Raw genomic sequence first — 18,767 nt, forward strand, 5'->3', positions numbered from 1 at the left:
GCTGTAGGATAAAAACAAACTTGTGGGAAAAATGTTGAAAGCATACAGTATTGAAAACACATTCAATGGGATTATATAATCATTGCCCCATCTAGAAAAAGAAAAAACAGACTCAAAGTATTTTTTACATATTCTGAATAAAATCCCAGTGACTGTAAGCAGACATCTGTTGGCCTCCCTTATAAGTCAAGCCCCCGTGTTTTTGTACACTGAAACATCATATTTTTGCATCATATGCAAACACCCCAGGGCCACATCTCCGCTTTTGAGTATGAGAAAGCTGTCAAACTATGCATTACTATTGCTCCCCAAAGAAATCAACCACATGGCAGGGGTTAAAGACTCAATCTGCCTGACATCTGCATCTGCGGTCAAATCACGACTGCTACTACGAGTGTAGTTTTTTAACAGCTGATAAGTGAAACAAAATCTGAGATTTTATGGTAATTTCTAAGCATCAGAGCTCCCTTATCACACGAGAGCAACTTTGATCTCCCACAATGTCCCGGTGCGACGTGCGTGTGTGCATTGGCACAGTCCGCTATGTTCCACACGTCAGCGTGTCTTTGAATGTGCTTCTCATCTCCTTCCATCCAAGGTCATGAGTGTGCACGCACACGTGTGGCGGCAGCAATAACATACTTTACTGTGAATCTTCGACGTGACTCCTCCAGCCGTCTCCCAGTACAGGTCAGAGGCAGGAAGTGAGCTGGGAGAAAAGGAGGAAGCAGAAGCAGCTCTCTCTGGCTGCAGGTAGTGACCCTCAACCTTGACCTCCAACCTCACGCTCCATCAGCCTGACAATACACACTGTGACAAAACACAGATGTGCACACATGGTGGTGTTGCCTACAATTTGCACATATTGAAGGAACTGTGTTTCAATTCTGTCTCGAGGCAACCGAGTCTTTCATAGACGTAGACTTAAATAAAGGCATTCAAATCCAAATTTATAATTTATCTCTTTATTATGTGACAGAAATAACAGCATGTTGCATTTGTTAAATCATTACATTTACATACGTGGTCAGGAAAGCTGCATGGATTCATGGACTCTGTCCACACAATCCTTCCTTTCTCAAACGTTTGACAATGCTGGAGGTACAACTGATGAGGAGACTGTGAGGACATGAGCCCTGTCCAAAACCAACCCTCAGACCACAAAGGTGCCAAAACCAGCATCCTTAATGCTCGTGTCTGCACCTGAGAGATTTAAACCTTTTCAAGTATCATTGATGTGTCAGCGGTCACAACCTGCTAGCTGTTTTTGGACAGAGCGCATGGCTTTGGGAGGTGACTGACTTTCTGGGGCTGCCTCACCAGTTCCAGAAGAAAAACCTGCTGCCATGTTTGGCAGGCTCCAGTTTGCCATCGATGACCGGGTTGGGCTCAGGACGTGGTCTAGAATGGTATGGGTTCTCAGGGAAGGGCCGACTGGTCGACACTTTGGTCACCTATGAAAGAAAAGGAACATGCAGGCAACTTACAAGGGCTTGATCCTTCTTGAAGCTGCAATTAATACAACTGACTCGACACACAACAAATACATTATATGCCAACACAGTGTCTGAAGAGACAATAAAATGTATTGCTTGAAGTCTGGTAAAGCCTGTGACACATCACTGAAGAGCAGGGTTTAAAAACCAATAAATGGCTCAATGCACAGAGATTTATGCACATGGACTGACAGTCCTCCTATGGGTTAGGGTTGGAGGTTATATTTGCAACGACTGCTTCAAGACTTCCTGTGCAAATAAACTAATCTGTCAGTGTGTTCAGGTGGGATTTTGGCCACACAGGCTTTATTTTAATCTTTTAATATTGATGTCTCCAGGAGGCCGCTGATGAACCTGGATTTACTTTCTTCCTCCTCTACTGAAAAGTTTTGACTTTTGTCTCGTCTGACCAAACTAAATTTTTTCAATAATCTGCGGGCTTCACCAAATGTTGTGTAGCAAACTGCCTTTTCTTCAGTAGTGGAGTAATGGAGTTCTTTATGTTTAGATTATTGAGTTAGCACCAGTGTCCGGACTCAATTTCATGTGAAATGCTGCATTGGAAAAAAGGTTCATGAAAACTTTATAGCTAAGCAACCAGAGAAACTCAGCTGTGTGTGGACAGTCAACCTGTACGTTTTAACAGTAATGGGTGGTCAGATTGCTTTTGTTTGCCTGCTTGTGTTATTTGTCTCCATTAACAACAGCTCCGCCTGGCAAGTGCAAGATAGCCTGAAAGTTGATTACAGGCATTCACAGCCATATACGGGTTTGCATAGGTATCTTTTCAAAGACTACAAAAATAAAATGTCCAAAAATCTACTGTCAAGATCAGTTTTTGGTCTGATTGCTGCTACCTAATTAATGCTTGCAGGCAAGTTATGCATGCCCCTTAAAAATGGCACTTTTCTGACAAGAAAAGCACAACAATAAAATACTTGATTTGCATTCTCAAACTACTACTACGCACACGCAATCAGAGCCTCTTGCACAGCTCACAATCAGCAAGAATAGAGCCTATCAACCAAACTGTTCACACTGTGAATGCAGTCAATCCCTCAAAGGTCTCACCTTAGACAGTTCCCCCAGCTCAGGTCTCTCCCACCCCAGTTTATCAAGGACGCAGCTGTCGAAGGATTGCTGCTGCTTACGGCAACGGCGTAGTTCCACCAAGTTTGAATAATCCAGACAGGTCCAGTACTCCGTGAAGGACTCGGCACAGTTCCCCTTGATCTGCCTACAAGGACCAGTGCAAACAGAGATCTGAATCAGAATTAAATATGTAAAAGGAGGGTTGGACAGTACGACAGTATATAACATAAACCGTGATAGAAAATGTCGAGAGGTTATATTGAGGTTATATTGTGGATTAAGATGGTCAGTTCCTCAAAAGATTTCTGAGGTTTCTAAGAACTATCTGAACTGGTCATGTGGATGAAATGCTCCTCTAGGTGGCTGGCAGTTGCCAGAGGCGCCTAAGAATCAAACCAGGTCCCTGGTGTAATTACAACTGCTCTCAAATCTTTCCTCATTATAATAATTACAGGTATTGCTCTTTCACAGTAACTCTCAGTTTAACTTTGGGTCAGAGTGTCGGTTGTTTGTTTCGACTTAAGAATCGGGTTAGAGGTCACCTGTTTTATTGAGTACCAGGAACACAAGCTGTTTGAGACACAGCAGTCAAGGTAGAACCAAAACTCAGTCCAAAGCTTGCAGTAAACACAGCCGCAGCAGTTAGGAGTGAAGAACCCCAGACCACCTCCTCAAATGGCCCCATGGGCACTTTTATAGACACAATAAACTCTGTGATTAAGTTATTTGTGGTTTTAAAATTAACAACTTTTTTCTACTGGTTCTTTTTTAGAAAAAGTAGCACAGAAAAATGACAGATAACAGTGACTGTGTTCTCTACATCATACTTCAGTGATCACTCATGATGTATTTCTATTTATTTCAAGATAACAAGTGTTGATTGAGAATTTGGAGAAGTCTGAGCTCTTATTCAATAGCCAGAAAAAAAAAAAACAATCAGTTTAGGATTATTATGAAATGAAAATGAGCATAAAGTGTATAAAAGAAGTTGTACAAGAATAAATACTGACTCAACAAGATAATACAAATTATCCAAAAATGCAGTCAGCTGTAAGATAAGCACTCTGACAAAGTAAACTTCCACAACGGAAAATAATTTCTAAGACATCTGACAATATGCCAGGAGAGTTTAAGTGAAAGAAAGTTTGACCAAAAATCTGTTTTGGTATTTTGGAGCTTTCTTCCTACACTGACATTCACAAAAACTTTAAAGCTGTCTGCAAACGTATCACTCATCTTTCCCTCCATTAAAATATAATTTACGATGTTTTGGAATATTAAATGGTACATTTGGTATTTTTCATCTTGGATCTGCCCATGTTTTTGTGTCTCAGTGCTTAATGGAAACAACAGTTTTTGAAATGTGTCCTATATTGAGCATGAGAAATGGGCTGCAATGTAATCTCTTCGGGTGTTAGTGCACCATGAATGCACGTCCACTAAAAGTGCTTGTTTTTGGTCATTGACTGGTTCAGATTGTTAATCTAAGTGTCTGACAACATAATGGAAAGGACCCTACACGGCTCGCTCAAGGACCACCGCAAAAATCAAAGTTACCAGCACAAATTTGAAATTTCCCCACTGTGGGACTAATAAAGGTATATCTTATCTCTTAAATCACCACGTTGTCCTGGAGATGCTGACTGTGTATCTGCTTCCTGACTGTCCCCGCTGGAAATTTACCACTGTTGTTGTCACCCAGTAAAATGTAGTGGCTCTAGTCTAACTCTGCCTCGTGTTTTGTAGAAGAATGCAACAACAGCAGACTTCTTCATCTTGGGGGATTATAACAGCCGCAGACTGGACAATGTTTTGCCATCATTTCAACAGGAAGTCTGACACAAGAAGGGAAAACATGTTGGATTTGTGCTTTGGTAACATTACTGACGCATTCTGTGCCCATTCATACCCACTCACAATGGTCAGAGGTGCCATCACAAAGCTCAAAAACTCTCTGGCACGCTTACATTTTGTTCTCATTTCATGCAGTTGTGTTGTTTTATGATGAAATTTCAATCACACACTTGACCACAAGCATACAGTTTTACATATGACACCATCTCCAAAAGTGTACATATTCTGCCTAATTACTAGGTTTAAAGTCATAATTACTCTTTCTTTGTACTGAATCTCTGGACAAAACACAACGTTTAGCCCCTCTTAGATAACTGCTTTACACATTACATCCATGTATTTGGAAACAAAGAGGTCGAAAACCCGGGGTGCGAGTTACCTGAAGAAGTTGAGTGCACATTCATTGACTTTCCTCCCTTCTTCGAGACACTTCCTGGGGTCCTTCTCCTCCCAGCGGCAGAGCATGAACTCTTTGTTGGGTTTGTCACACTGGGAGCCATAATGGTGCGCAGCAGCCTTCAGCACCGCAGATGACACATTGACCTGGAAAGAAACAGGGACAGACACAGGGAAAACAGAGAGACTGCGTAAGAATGATTTCCACATTATAGATACAGAAGGACATAATTTCTCTCTTTGAGGAACAGGATAACTTTTGTCTCGCTTGACACTTTTTGTGACCCTATTAAAAGAGCTGAAAGAATGTGTTTTATTAGAGATCATGGATCCATTTAATATATACAGATAGAATAAATACATGTGTATATGTGGCCTAACTGGTAGCTAGCTTCAATAGTGAAGAGTACACCTTCAAATGCTGCTAAAGTATTGTATTTAGACCACATGTTGTATATTGTCAACTAAATTTAAAAAAATAAAGACTTTGCAATTGAAGATTAAGCTACGAGAACCAACATTTACTCTCCTGTCCAGCATCTCTTTAAATTATCTCCAACAACAGTGGTGTTGCCAGATACTGATGTTGATCTCTGATGGTCTTTTCACCACAAAACTATCTGTCTGATTTATCTCCAGAAGAAATTAAAAACAAGTCGGGAGGTCCTTGGCAATGCAACAACCTGTTACGCTTCAAATATAACACCAGTATGAAGTTGCTAATGGGGAGGCAAAGGCATTGTGCATTACAGTGCAAGTCTAAAAAAATGTATGTCCAAAGCAACTCAGTTTACAAGAAACTTGTACCTGCTCACATATTGTTTATTTGATCCTTGATGCTGACGTATTATTGTTGGAAAGACACAAGCTGCCGCTAACTAACACCTGACCTCCAAGGACAAGTTCAACGAACCAAATATCATTGCTGCTGCTAAACCGGTCAGAGATCTGTTTTGGCGCAGCAAACGTGTAAAATCACTGTCACCAATGGGGTAAATTGAAAAGGTATGTTAATGCAAATACAACAGTGAAGAATCCCTGTGCAAATTACTGTAATTTCTCTTACGCTATTTAACATTGCCATGGAAGATATCACAAAGATGCCAGAATATTCACCAGCTTCGTTTGATTTTATCAGTATAAGTTATTTAACTAACTTCCATCACAGTGAAGGCAGGTAAGCAATGGAAAAAGGGCTGAACTACTGAGCAGATCTTGAACTACACAGCTAACGTTTGCTAGCTAGTTAGCTAGCATGTTCTGTGTTCCTAATTTCCATTCAAGATAAACAGTAAGCGCTGCTCACCTCATCCACATTCAGCTCCTGCGCTGTGGGCACTTCCACCGTTGTGGGCATGGCTGTGTGTCCGTACGATAAAACAAAAGCAGAAGATCAAATACCACTGCTGAAAAAACATTCAAGGTCCTCGTCTGACTCCAGGACGAGGCCGCGGAGAAGGTCAGTTTGTGTTACTGCGCCTGCTGCTGTCAGCTGGGAGGCGCGTGATGATGACGCGCTTAGAGCGCGACCGAGGTTAGTGCTGTATGCGCATGCGCAGCTGAGGAGCCGTAAAAGAGAATTTAGCTTGAATGAATTAGTCACTTGTTTTGTCAGGTTTCATTTAGAAATTGTTAAAATGCTACAGCTGTGAAAAGGTATCCATTGCTCTTCACACTGAGCAGTTTAATACGTAGCTTTCCACTGTGGCGCTCTGTTGCCATGTTGCCATGGTAACGCTACGGTTGGCCGTTGTGCAGTCTTGCCAGTCGATGTGAAATCCATGTTCTTCATGCTTGTCTGTTTATTTTGAAAAGAAAGGGCACTAGCAATTCAGTGTATTCATGGAGCTCATCGGTAGCAGTTACAAAGGAGATGCAAAAAATGGCAGGTACACCAATATGCCTGTTTCCTGACCCTAAAGACAGCAGGATAAACAACGAAATTCACCAAATGACACTGCCGATGCAAGTTATCTAGCTTACAATGAAGAACAAAAGCTGACAAAGCTGTGGGGGCTTCTTCTCTCTTTCAGGATGGATGGAAAAGGAGAGTATACCTTTCCTACAGAGACGAAATATGTGGGAGAGATGAAGGATGGGATGTTTCATGGCAAAGGAGTGCTGCACTTTCCAAATGGAAGTAAATATGAGGCCACCTGGGAAAACGGCAGAGTGAAACAGGTGAGGAGGTGTGTGTGTCCCTGCATGCATGTCAGAATATACGCCTCCACATGCATGACTGCGTGTTTCACATTGGTTATAGTTGATATTACATCTGGTCCCTTTTAGCAATTACTCACCGTTATTGTCGTAGTTATTGGGTTTCTCTCCTTTTTCCCTGCTTGAAGCGTCAGTCTGTCCTTCTCTGGTGCAGTCTTTCATGGGCTTTGGCCACAACAGCGATCACGCCAATTATTATCATCATTTCAGTTGCGGTTCATTTGAAATGATAGCAGCTCTAACCCATGACTAACTAGCCCAGACTCCCCTGCACCTGCATCCATGCCATCCCAAAGAAATCTCCTTCCATTTAAAACAGACCTAAACCATCCAATGAACTCAGAAATTCAACACCTGGAAATTATATCTGGTACTTGTACCTCTCCCTTCAAACATTCATTGTCAGCCTGGGGATTGAAAACCCAGAGCATACAGTTTAACCAAATTAAACAATCATTTTTAAGGGTTGTGATCCCAAAAGGTTGTGTATGTTAATGTAGGCATATAAGAAACCGTATAATTCTAGTAATATAAATGTTTTATTAGAAACGTTAGAATTCAAAACTTTATCAAAAAGCGCTTTGAAGTAAACGGCACAGCAATGACAAAGATGAAGTTAACAGTAACATCTAACTGTGTCAGCTGCAGGTTAACAGAACTTTCTTCCTGCAGACATTTTGACACAGCAAGAAAAGCACAGGTGTAATTAATAACATTAATCAAGGCTGCATTCCATGCTGCCTCGCTAATTAATGGGTTAATGGGAAACTTGACTGGAGCCGAGGCCTTGACCGCAAGCATACAGATATTTTCCCCTTGCCTTAAAAGCTTAGCTTAACTTCATGGAAGCCAAGATGGCAACACCCAGGGTCATTGTCACTGAGCTTCTGGAGCCTCCAGACTGCGTCCATGTTTTATACAGTGTATGGTAGTGAGCTTATTTTTCTTTGCTGGCAATAACTTTGTAAGCACAAATAATACCTTTCTGGCACACGTCCTAGCAGTGCTAACCAAACCTAAACTGACCAGTTGTGCGCCATTGTTGTTCTCGTTGTTGTTGTTGTTCCTCATTCCGCCAAGCAACAATGGGCATGCAGGAATTTAGATGATGGCATCATCGTTGTACACACGGATGCAAACAAAGCTGTAATTTTTGAAGAATGCAGCATTGTTAATGTTATTAATTAAAGCTGCACTTCCCCTGTGATGACCAGTCTGTCTGTCTACTCTAAAAGGGACTAATGAGAAGACAACATCAGTCATTACAAATTTAGTTATAAAATCAGGATTAATGCCATTCTCGTGATTGTGAACAATGCTGTTCACATTGAAGTGAAAATGTTATTATGTGGCCAAATTTTGCAAAATTGCTCAACAGTGTATGTTTATGTTTTCATTCCCAGAACAGCTGCATCATTCCTCAAAAAAGCATGCACACACAGACAAACACACACAGTGTCTTGGTTCATCCAAAGCACCAAAAGTCATATTTTTCCACTTTTCCCCTTGTGGCACATATCTGAGCAGACAGCTTTGGTTTTATCTGCTGAGGTTTCGAGATATCTATCTCTAAGATTTCCGCCTTAACCCAAAAGACAGTGAAAGACAATTTAAATTCTTTTGCAGCGTTTAAAGCACTGAAAACTTTCCAGGAACCATGTACTGTAGAATAACCCTCAGACCTTGCTTTCAACAGTTTTCAGTAGAACCACTTTGGCCAAAGAGAGAGGCCCAGAGAACCCTGTCAACAGTGAGGTTGTGGATTATCTTGTGTAACATTAGTCCTGCTGTTGAGTTTTTAAAGTGTAATTTTTTCACTTTTTTGGGGAGCACAAATTAATCTCCGTTGTATGGAGATGACAAAAGATAAGATTAAAATCAAAGCTATCTGCATGGCCAGACATGAGAGGTCACTGGAAAAGTCATTTGGTTTCGTTTTGTTTTAATTTGGATTAAATGATCATTTACAATGTATGACTAAAGAACGAGGATGATTTCATCATTGTGCTTCCTCACAAGGGGTCTTTCACTTTTGCTGATGGTCTGCAGTACCAGGAGAGAGACTGGGACTACTGCAATGGTTACGACAGGCGCTTCTACAGTGAGAGGTGCCATGGACTCAGACCTGCAGGTTGGAATTCATCTATTTGCTCTTGTATTATCGGACAAGCACACCCACAGCATTTACATTGAATAAACAGTATAATTGAATTTATAATGAACTTTTACCCAGAATTAAAACACACACGGAAGCATACTTTTTACTGACCAGAAAACCAAGACTAAGAAAAGCTGCTCATTATCATGCACTGAAGTCTCGTAAAGCCTATGTGAGTTTTAAGTCACAGGAAGAATTGCCATTCAATACAGAACAGCTGTTTTGTTCATACAGGAGAATCTCAGCTAACTGATCTGCATCCATCACACATTATTCCTGATGGATGTTACGATTGTGGAGATGGTTTTTATGACCCCAGTACAAGAGTCGTCACTTCCTACATTGGCAGATTCCTCAGGAATGCAGGTGAGACTGAAAATATCCGGTTAGTTTTACTGTTCTAGCCCTGTGACACTCCCAATGACTGGCCTATTCGAGATGTGGCCCCTTACCTTCATTCGATATAATATTTTCGAATAATATTATTTATTATTATTATTATTTAGATTATTCGAATAATAATCCTTTGCTACTGAATAATGGATACCTTCCAACCTTTACATATTTTGTGAACCATGTACCTACTGGCAGGTGATCAAACGTGGGCATTATTTGCTGTAGCCTACAATCCAGATATGATTCAGGATGACTGACATTTCTATCATAATCAAAATCTTACCTCCATTTCTCGCTGCTTATTTCCCTATAGTTTGTGCAAGGTTTTTTCTACTGAGTTGATGCCAAATTGGCTCCATCTGAGTGTTTAGTAATGTCCCGGCATCTTTATGCCTGTTGTGCTCAGAAAAATGAGAAAGATTAAAGTCAAGAGCAAACACAATTTCCATTTCGAATTCAGTACACAAAGTTTTGTGTCCAAGGAAGCACCTTGTCGGTCTGTTGTTCTGTAAAGTCTTATATAGTAACTTCCTAAATCAGAGCTGCTTGTTTGTAATTGATCAAAATTCAAGTAGTCATTGCTGCTATTGATTTAACGTATGTTTCCAGAGCCAGCATTAATGTGTGCTTTGTTGTGCACCCATGGTCAAGCCAGTGACAGATACTTGAACAAACCGTTCCAGTTCCAATACCTCGATAAGATTCACATGTTAAAAGCCATACAATCAGCCAAATTAGCACCGAGGGAGTCATCGTTGCTGCTTTGTCATGCAAGATAGTAGCTCTGTGTAAAATCATGTCTACTTTTCAACAACATTTCTGAGAACAAGCCACAGGAAGAACCTTACGCAAAGCTCTTGTATTGAATTTGTCTCAGGCAGGACCCCTTGTCTTTGCCCATTTTTTCATAACGGCATCTCTGAAAGCATACAGTGTGGCCATATGGGAAGGATTTGATAACAATGAACCTATGGAGTGACGTTAAATGGATTATCCCTGGATTCTCTGATGGAAGATTATTGCTGCAAGTCATCTGATAAGCATGCTTCCATACGCTATTGCAGTCATTTCAAGTTTTTTTTTTCTTTTGTTATTTGTCAAAAGTGGAAAATCCAAGACACATTTTTCCACTGAACCGGTGCCCAGTTTTGGAACTCCTGATTTGAAGTGAATGCGGTCTGTCAGGTGTCCAGATAGGAATTCCCAAATTCTGACATCCTCTGCTCATCATGTCTCCCATGATTTTACATCACTAGACAATGTTGTGAATTAGACAGCGGGTTATGAATGCAGTTTCTAAATCGATAGCTTTTGGCTTGCTACAGTTTAGCCCGGTTTTGTTGCCTTGCATCAAAGGCGTTTGCCATTACCATTTTTAGTGGACATGTGCTGCACATACATGCATGAGGATGGTGTACAATCTTGCAGGACTCTTGAAACTCTGCTGACGCTGTTCTGTTTTTATGTGAATTTGATTGTTTTTAAGCTTGCAAACAAGTGTCAAGATATGATTCCTGGCAGAAGTTAAAGTATGACTCACAAGCTCCCCATGGTCAAAATTTATTTTTGGGCAGAATAGTTGTATTCAGATGAGCTACTTGCAACATAATACAGATTAGTTCCACAAGCACATACATCTCATTTACATATGTGAAGAGGCAGAAGGAAACAGAGGAGAAGATCCACATCCTCGCCAGATGACATCAGCATGTGTAAGATGACAAAAATATGTTTTGCGATTCTTTCCTTGATGCGGTTGTTCATCATCATTATAGCTCTGGTATTGATCAGTGGAGTGAGGGAGAGAGAGAGACGAATGAGAGAGGGAGTAAGAGAGGATGAGAAGGAAAGAATTTTTGGAGATGAAAAAAAGAGGAAGTGAACAACACTTTCCAACAATCCTCTGTTTTGATTTAAGGATCCCCTCTAGACATGTTTTAAGATGTATATAAAGCAATGTACTTTGACTAATAACATGTTTCTGATATGTTTCTGACAGGTTTTTCCGCAAAAAAGTTCCATCATCTTTTTAAAATCCTTAAAATTACATCCTTCTCTGTCATTAAAAAATTCTGAATATATAATTATGCAAATATGTGACATTTTAAAAGTTTAATTACTTCACAAGAGATGTCTCCTATTTCACTGATGAGTCCATACTCAGTGCACGTTTCCGCATCACACCTGTGTAGGATGAAGATTGGGGCAGGATTGGGGCTGGATTTTCAATGGATGCAAACTTTTTACTTTCAGCAGATGAATGTGAAAACAGCCCTTTGTTGTCAAACTCTGCACATACATCATTCTATACAGTGTAGTTCAAACATTCAGCTGTAGGAACGAGAAGAGAAAAGATATTTCTGAGTGAAGGGGACTTAAAGTAAATATAGAATCAAACAGGAACCGTTAAATTGATGTGTGCCTTTTTATGGCAGTGTTTATGTGCAGGCGTGTGGAGGGATGTGTTGTGTACATGTAGCTTGCGCGATACATCACATACACCACTTACGCCTCTATGTGCTCCTCCTCTCGTCTTGGTATACAATTCTTGAGAAGAATGCCTCTGTATCCTGTATGGATTTATTTTCCAACCCTGGGAGGTGAAGGCACATTTGTCAGAGTGGGTGTGAAGACAAAATTTATTGCCTCATGGCTTCCGTCCAGGATGAGGACTGCAAGGATGATGGGACGCAGGGAAGGCCCACCCTCCCTGAAGGGACGTTTGGGCAGCAAGGAAAAAGGAAGGAGCTCCCCATGTAGCCGTGACAACTGGTGGATGTAGAACGAGGAGGAACTGAGCTGGTGAAGACAAAGCCTCGAAAAGTTGCATATTATGCATATGGTATGGGTTTAAAATGCAGATGATTTGCCCCCTTGAAATGAACATTGTTGTCTGGCCAAACCACCCAAAACCTACCTATTGCAAAACCCTGCCCTCCTTAGTTACTGTTGCTAACTTGGACAAACATTCATTCTTGGCAAAGAGCCAACTTAGCAAAACAATAGGATCTGTTGCTAATATTCCCCAAGAGGTTAAAGATTATTTTGGGAGTTGGACCGATTTCTTGTCATCAAGAAGCTGCCGATACTCCTGCATGTATGGAGGGACATGTCCAGAACGCCGGCGCTTCGTGTAGAAATGTAGGATGATAGAGGACGGACGAAGGCTGGTGAGCATAAACGTGTCATCAAGTGGGGGCTTTCCATCACAGATGTGTCCAGAGGGTTCAAAAGAAAGCTGAAACACTAATTCTCAACAGTGATCCGTACTACACTGATCCTTTTTCTTTACATTAGCTTGTAAAAAAAACCTAATAATTTGTGATTTCACAAGAGGTAGTTGTAGCTCAGGTGTTCGAGCAGGTTGGCCTGAGGGTTGCTGGTTTTTTCCACATGTTGAGGTATCCTCGGGCAAGACACTGAACCCCAAACTGTGCCCCAAATGCAAGTCAGCTGGGATGAAAGTATTTGCCAAATAGATGTAAGGCTAACAATACTAACAAGAATGCAATGGCCAACCCTCTTTATGACCTGCTTAGCACTTTAGAAACCATTGTACATCAATAAACACTCAGCAAGTCCTGCAAAAACACCTCCCAAATATCACTTCGCTCACTGGTTTTGGGCACCAACCAGCAAGCATTCACATGGATTAGAGGAGTCACCAATGAGCATTGAGCAAAATGACTCCACAAGAAGTATTATTAACCGACAGATGACGCTAAATGTCTTCCTGTACTGACACATGAACCCACCGGGATGACACTGGTTGATGCTTCCTGTCTTCTTGTCTTGAAAAACAATTCCCTCCTAAATCATCCCTTAAATTTCTTTTCCAATTGAATTCAACAAAGGAAATACCATTCACTCACAGAATCATGCTTTGTTTCACGTCTACAATTCCAAGTCTAAGTAGCTGCTCATTAGAGTTTACAGTCTTTGAGAGGCAGGGAGTCACATCCATCACATTCATCATCGTCCAAACCAGTATTGCAGTGATTGGTTTGGATGATCTTTATAGTTTTTATGGACCATCTATTGGAAGGTAGACACGCCAGGAGTAAGACAGGTCATTTGGATACAAAATCACCTTCTGCAATACACTAGATGGAAAGAAAGGAAAGTCTGTGTGTGACTGTAGTGTGTGATGAGTGATTGCAGGTGGTGAAAGATGAACATTCAGGGATCACAGACTTTGTTTCTGGCTGTTCTTCTTCATGAGCATCCAACCTCTGCTTCACTACCACAGAAATTAGTCATTAGGGGTTACACTGCAGTTTCTCATCTGCTTCAGCTCATCTCTCACTAGGTGTATAAACCCAGGAAGAACCAGACAACATGTCAGTGCACTTCACACTGCTTATTCAGTCGTATAGCAGCTGGCATGAGCTTGCAAACTAATCCATCATTGCCTTCTCATTTTAAAGATGACCTGTGCAGCTGATGGTAATTTGGATGTTTTTTTGTTGCGTGGTGCACTGAACTGTATTTTACAGCAAAACCTCAGTGCTGCCAGACATCAGGTATCTTTTCATTTCTGAATTAAACTGAACTAAGATGAATAATTGGGATGGCTTCCAAGGGCGAAGTTTGACGCATTTGTGTGTTTATGCGTGATAAACAATAAACCAAACTGTATTTCACTTCCGTACATTTTAAAGCACAAAACACTGCTGGTTACGCAACTCATGTTAAATAAGGGAGATTTGAATTGTGATTTGACTTGTTTTTAATTTGCAAAAACACATGCTTCCACTTCTGTCACCTCACTGTCATCGTTAACCAGCCAAACGTAAATAAAACCAACAGACTGCAACACAAAGAAATGATTACATCAGAAGGATAAATCACATCAACAAACAACTCTGAAAAGCCTATTTTTTCCCGCTTTGCCCTAAACCTCCACAGACACATAATTGGACTTAATTTGTCATTGCTGATGAAGATTGTTACTTAAGTTTGGAGGTAAAATCTAAAGCATTTGCATTACACTATAAAGCTGTAATTAAAGAAGAATGGGGGGAAAGATGCACAGACCACATCTGTCCAATCAAATCTCCACCACTGACTGATTGAGAGCGTTCAGTTATTACAAACAAGCATGCACACACACACACACACACACACACACACACACACACACACACACACACACACACACACACACACACACACACACACACACACACACACACACACACACACACACGGTCAGTTGTGTATATTCTCTCTTGGCAACAGACAGCAACACTGGGCAGCGGTGCAGGAGGCGGCAGCAGCTCCAGCAGGGACCATGTGTTGCCATATTGTTTGTAGCACTTTCCTGTTTCTGGAATAGCCGCTTCCCTTTGAAACTCTGCACAGAAAGAGTTCCACACCGAAAACATTCCACTGCCAAGGAAAGCACCTCTGGTGACCAAACTGCAGCCCCTCCCTTTGTCCCCGTCCAGCCGAGGTGTTTCACAGACAGATAAAATCAGCTGGGGCCCTGGGGACTGGAACATATCCTCACGCTGCCTTTCCTGAAACTCTCATTTTTCATACAACTTTGGGACAAAAACTCACCATAAAACAGGATTCACATGTTAATCCTGTGAGCTGTGACAGATGGATTAGTAATTTTAAGATCACTATCTCTCCTTCAAAGCTGAAAAACGGAAAACCGCTGCAGTTTTCTGTGATGTCACCAAGACACAAAAACGGGGGGCTGCTCCGTTTGCAGTGAATTGGAGACAGATGACTTGTGCATGTACATTTGAATGTTTATTTGAGCTTTCACATTTAGGTAAGTTTGATTTCACTGTGGTGCCTCCACTTGGAAACCACAAAATGTGCTTATATTAGCACATATGACCTTGAATAAGCCCACTAAGGCCCTGTTTACACCTGCATTAACATGCATCTTGGGTGATCTGAGCACAAGTGGACGGCTCTCAGTACCTCACTTCACACCGGGCATTAGAACGCATCTCCATAAAGTCTCGAATGACCGCTTGTGATCGAATCTCATTATGCAAATAAACACGAATATTGCTGGGACAAACATGTTTTTTATACATAGCTAAAAAAACAAACTACCCATCAATAAAATGTTCTCATTCATAAATTTAGTGTAAATGGTGAAATCATTTGAAACTGTGTTTAAACAGCTGTTGCATATTAGACAAGGGGTAGCCGACAGGCTGGTACAGCGATGCTGCAACAAGCTGACATAATGTGTTTTTACGAGGAAAGAAACAACTTCATGTCTTGCATTTAATGCAGAATTTACAAGAAGGCATGAATGATTAAGAATTTCACCAAGTTTAAGTTTCTCTTCACTCAACAACTCTCAAAATTGGTCTATTTTTAGGGGGTTCTGGAGATACTGCAGTTCCTAGTTCAGTGGTGAAATCAGTTGGAACAGACATTTTGTGCATATGTATGTTGTTGTGGTTTCGTGTTGTTGTTTCGCAAAGGACATCCATTGAGTGGACACATTCGCTCACACACTGCTAAAAGAATATTGTCATATGTGGGTCAGACCATCTCCAAATGTGGTTGCAGCGACCTCAATGTGGCTTGACTGTGTTCACACCTGTACTTGTAGGTGTCCACTTGTGATCGAATTACCCAATATGCATGTTAATGCTATGTGTTAACAGGGCAACAGTCGAGCTCCCCGTCACTGTCAGTGGACCAGGTTCATAGTTTGTCTCTTGATGACATCACAGAGAGTGATAGCTTTCCCGTTTCTGTGAATACTACGCTATCTCTCAATTTCGCCATCAAATCCAGCAGAATGCAGTTATCTCTGATGCAAATCACCGTAGCAGAAGGAAGCTGATTTTTGCTTTTGCTAATTAAGCCAGTGTGTCTTTCTTTGTGTGTATGTGTGTTTATGTGTGTGCGTGTGCGTGTGTGTGCTCACAGCCATTAGGCTGGAAGGAAACACTTTTCCCTCTGAGTGTATTTTAAGGATTAAGATCAACAGACTTTAACAAGGTGCCATTATCGCTTCCACACACTCTCTCTCCTGTGTACACTGCAGAAAGGTCATCCATGCAGGTTGATACAGTCGAGATGTTGTCAGCCAAAAAGTGCATGTAGTGTGCTGCACCTCAGTGAAGATTAAGGTGATGATGCATGCCTACAAATTTGAGTGTTACTTCTCTGAAAAAACTATATAGATTTATTTGTTTTTATTAGTCTGCCTGCAACATCCCAAATCACACACAATTAAAAGATTTATTAGCTAGGTCTCTAAGTTAAATGCACTGGCTCACAAAAACTGGCAAATCACAAAAATGTCCTGCTGTCCTCAGATTGCAGGAAATTGCCTAAATATACCAGCCACCTGTACCAATTACATATGACTTAAATCCTGAGATAAACGCTGCTATACAATCTCAAGAGGACAGAATTACAGCAAATATGAAAATGCCCCAATATAATTATCATTAAGGCAGGTTGTGGTTTGTGGCTAATTGAGGTCAGTTTAAACGTAACGACGTATAGGCCGCAATAATTACCTTCACAAAGACTGCTGCAAGTGTTTGCGTGGCAGCTGCCCGCGTGTCTGATACGTTCAATTGACCTCCCGATCAGAACAGGTAGGAGCGACAGACAGAGGGGAAGAAAGAGAGGAGGAGGGTGTTTTATACTTGAAGTGGCTGTTAGTGTTGACGCCCATCGCTGGCAATTACACACAATCAGTCCACGCGCCGCAGACCTGCTCCTCTGTACAATGGAGCCCCGCGCGCCGTGGAACCTGCGGGTGAGGCCCGCGAGCTGCTCAAGTGCGTGCAGCTGCGGGCGCTCCAGAGACAGCTCACTTCCCCTGCAATTAGCTACTCGTTTCAGTTGTAACAATGAAAAACTGGTTTATTTTCAGCTCCCCTGGCAGTCGTTTAGGTTTTTAAAAAAAATTGGCGTCCTTTTTTTTTTTTTTTTTTTTTTTTTTTTGAAAGGGGGGGGGGGGGTATTATTTATTGGTGTCTGAAGTGGCTCTGAGAAGTTATTTTCTCCTAATTGTCAGGCTTATCTTGATTTGACAAATTTACCCGAGACTTGAATGGCACTTCACTGTCGCAGCCTCACATACAAAATGACCTGTGGTTTGATTATGCAGGCTACTGCTTATTAGAGATTTGATTTGAGCGCTTTAAATGAGTTCAGCTAAATGAATGCAGCTCCTCACTGTGCAGCCTTTAATCTGCGGTTTGTATTTTTTTTTCTGATTGAATCGAAGGTTAAACGGTCGTGGAAAACAATTTACTTTTACTCCAGACGTTGTTTCTAATACTATTAAGAAAAAGTCTCAATAATTTCAACCGAAATCTTTCCAACAGATGACTCCGAACATGTGTGGATTGTGCGGACTTGTCGGAAATCTTGGGATGAGGTTGAGACTTCCGTTGCAAGCAGGCCTGCAGAGACCAGCAACACCAACTGACACATTTCTTTGAAACTCCTCTTTGTAGTATTTTATTTGCAGCTATTGGCTATTGAAACTATGGCAAATGTTGATTTTTATTTTTTTTTTTTGTCTTGTATTATATGTCTAATGAATGAAAATCCCCAAAAAGTGGTTTATGTTGTATCTTCTTTTGTTTTGACTTATCTTCCTTTTAAATCCTCCTTGCTGTATATTTTGTGGAAGTTAACACTGCATTTCAGTACATGCATCTTCATTTCCTTGTACTGTTGTGTGTGTGTGTGTGTGTGTGTGTGTGTGTGTGTGTGTGTGTGTGTGTGTGTGTGTGTGAGAGAGATGTTTTAAAAGGGAAAGAGTCTCGGAATTGACAGTATTTATCCAGTCTTTCATTCAGATAGATGAAATAAACCTCAATCCTCCATCTGATGTCGGTCCACCAGTTTCTACTTTATCACTGAATATCCCATTTTACAGGGTCTAATACAGGTTGTGCATTTAAAATTGTTTTTGTTTTAACATCATCATGTGCAACGAATGAAATGCATTTTATTTGGCAAAACAATTATCTGAAACACACACACAGGCACCTTTCACAGTATGGACATTAGGACAGTTCTGATGCAGTATTTATCAGATAGGACGATTACTGGGCTAAATCTCTTACATGCGCATTCAAATCCTCACAATGACTGCTCCTGCAAAGTTATAGATAATATTTAAAATAGATGACATTCATAGC

At 41.0% G+C, this 18,767-nt stretch overlaps 2 protein-coding genes across 2 annotated transcripts; one reads left to right on the forward strand and one right to left on the reverse strand.

The window, feature by feature from the left end:
* Positions 1–949: 949 nt before the first annotated feature.
* ndufa8 (NADH:ubiquinone oxidoreductase subunit A8) lies at positions 950–6,320 on the reverse strand. Its single transcript, XM_070988973.1, has 4 exons — positions 6,145–6,320; positions 4,822–4,985; positions 2,568–2,733; positions 950–1,454 (listed from the first exon to the last, which is right to left on the reverse strand). The coding sequence occupies exons 1-4, from the start codon at positions 6,193–6,195 to the stop codon at positions 1,317–1,319; spliced, it is 519 nt and encodes a 172-aa protein (XP_070845074.1). The 5' UTR covers positions 6,196–6,320; the 3' UTR covers positions 950–1,316.
* A 55-nt stretch (positions 6,321–6,375) lies between these two features.
* On the forward strand, positions 6,376–18,453 carry morn5 (MORN repeat containing 5). The gene is made up of 5 exons (XM_070989422.1): positions 6,376–6,727; positions 6,872–7,019; positions 9,078–9,189; positions 9,451–9,582; positions 17,943–18,453. Exons 1-5 carry the CDS (start codon positions 6,681–6,683, stop codon positions 18,044–18,046), a joined length of 543 nt encoding a protein of 180 aa, XP_070845523.1. The 5' UTR covers positions 6,376–6,680; the 3' UTR covers positions 18,047–18,453.
* Positions 18,454–18,767: the final 314 nt, after the last annotated feature.

This window comes from Chaetodon trifascialis, chromosome 20 (assembly GCF_039877785.1).
Source record: "Chaetodon trifascialis isolate fChaTrf1 chromosome 20, fChaTrf1.hap1, whole genome shotgun sequence".
Classification (NCBI taxonomy): Eukaryota; Metazoa; Chordata; class Actinopteri; order Chaetodontiformes; family Chaetodontidae; genus Chaetodon; species Chaetodon trifascialis.

Bases quoted from the DNA above. Each gene is read 5' to 3' on its own strand.
- ndufa8 (XM_070988973.1), bottom strand. From the start codon at position 6,195: ATGCCCACAACGGTGGAAGTGCCCACAGCGCAGGAGCTGAATGTGGAT. The intron at 4,986-6,144 runs GTGAGCAGCGCT...GTTTCTTTCCAG, and splicing joins AGGAGCTGAATGTGGATGAG to GTCAATGTGTCATCTGCGGT. The intron at 2,734-4,821 runs GTAACTCGCACC...TGGTCCTTGTAG, and splicing joins TGTGCACTCAACTTCTTCAG to GCAGATCAAGGGGAACTGTG.
- morn5 (XM_070989422.1), top strand. From the start codon at position 6,681: ATGGAGCTCATCGGTAGCAGTTACAAAGGAGATGCAAAAAATGGCAG. The intron at 6,728-6,871 runs GTACACCAATAT...TCTCTCTTTCAG, and splicing joins GGAGATGCAAAAAATGGCAG to GATGGATGGAAAAGGAGAGT. The intron at 7,020-9,077 runs GTGAGGAGGTGT...CTTCCTCACAAG, and splicing joins AAAACGGCAGAGTGAAACAG to GGGTCTTTCACTTTTGCTGA.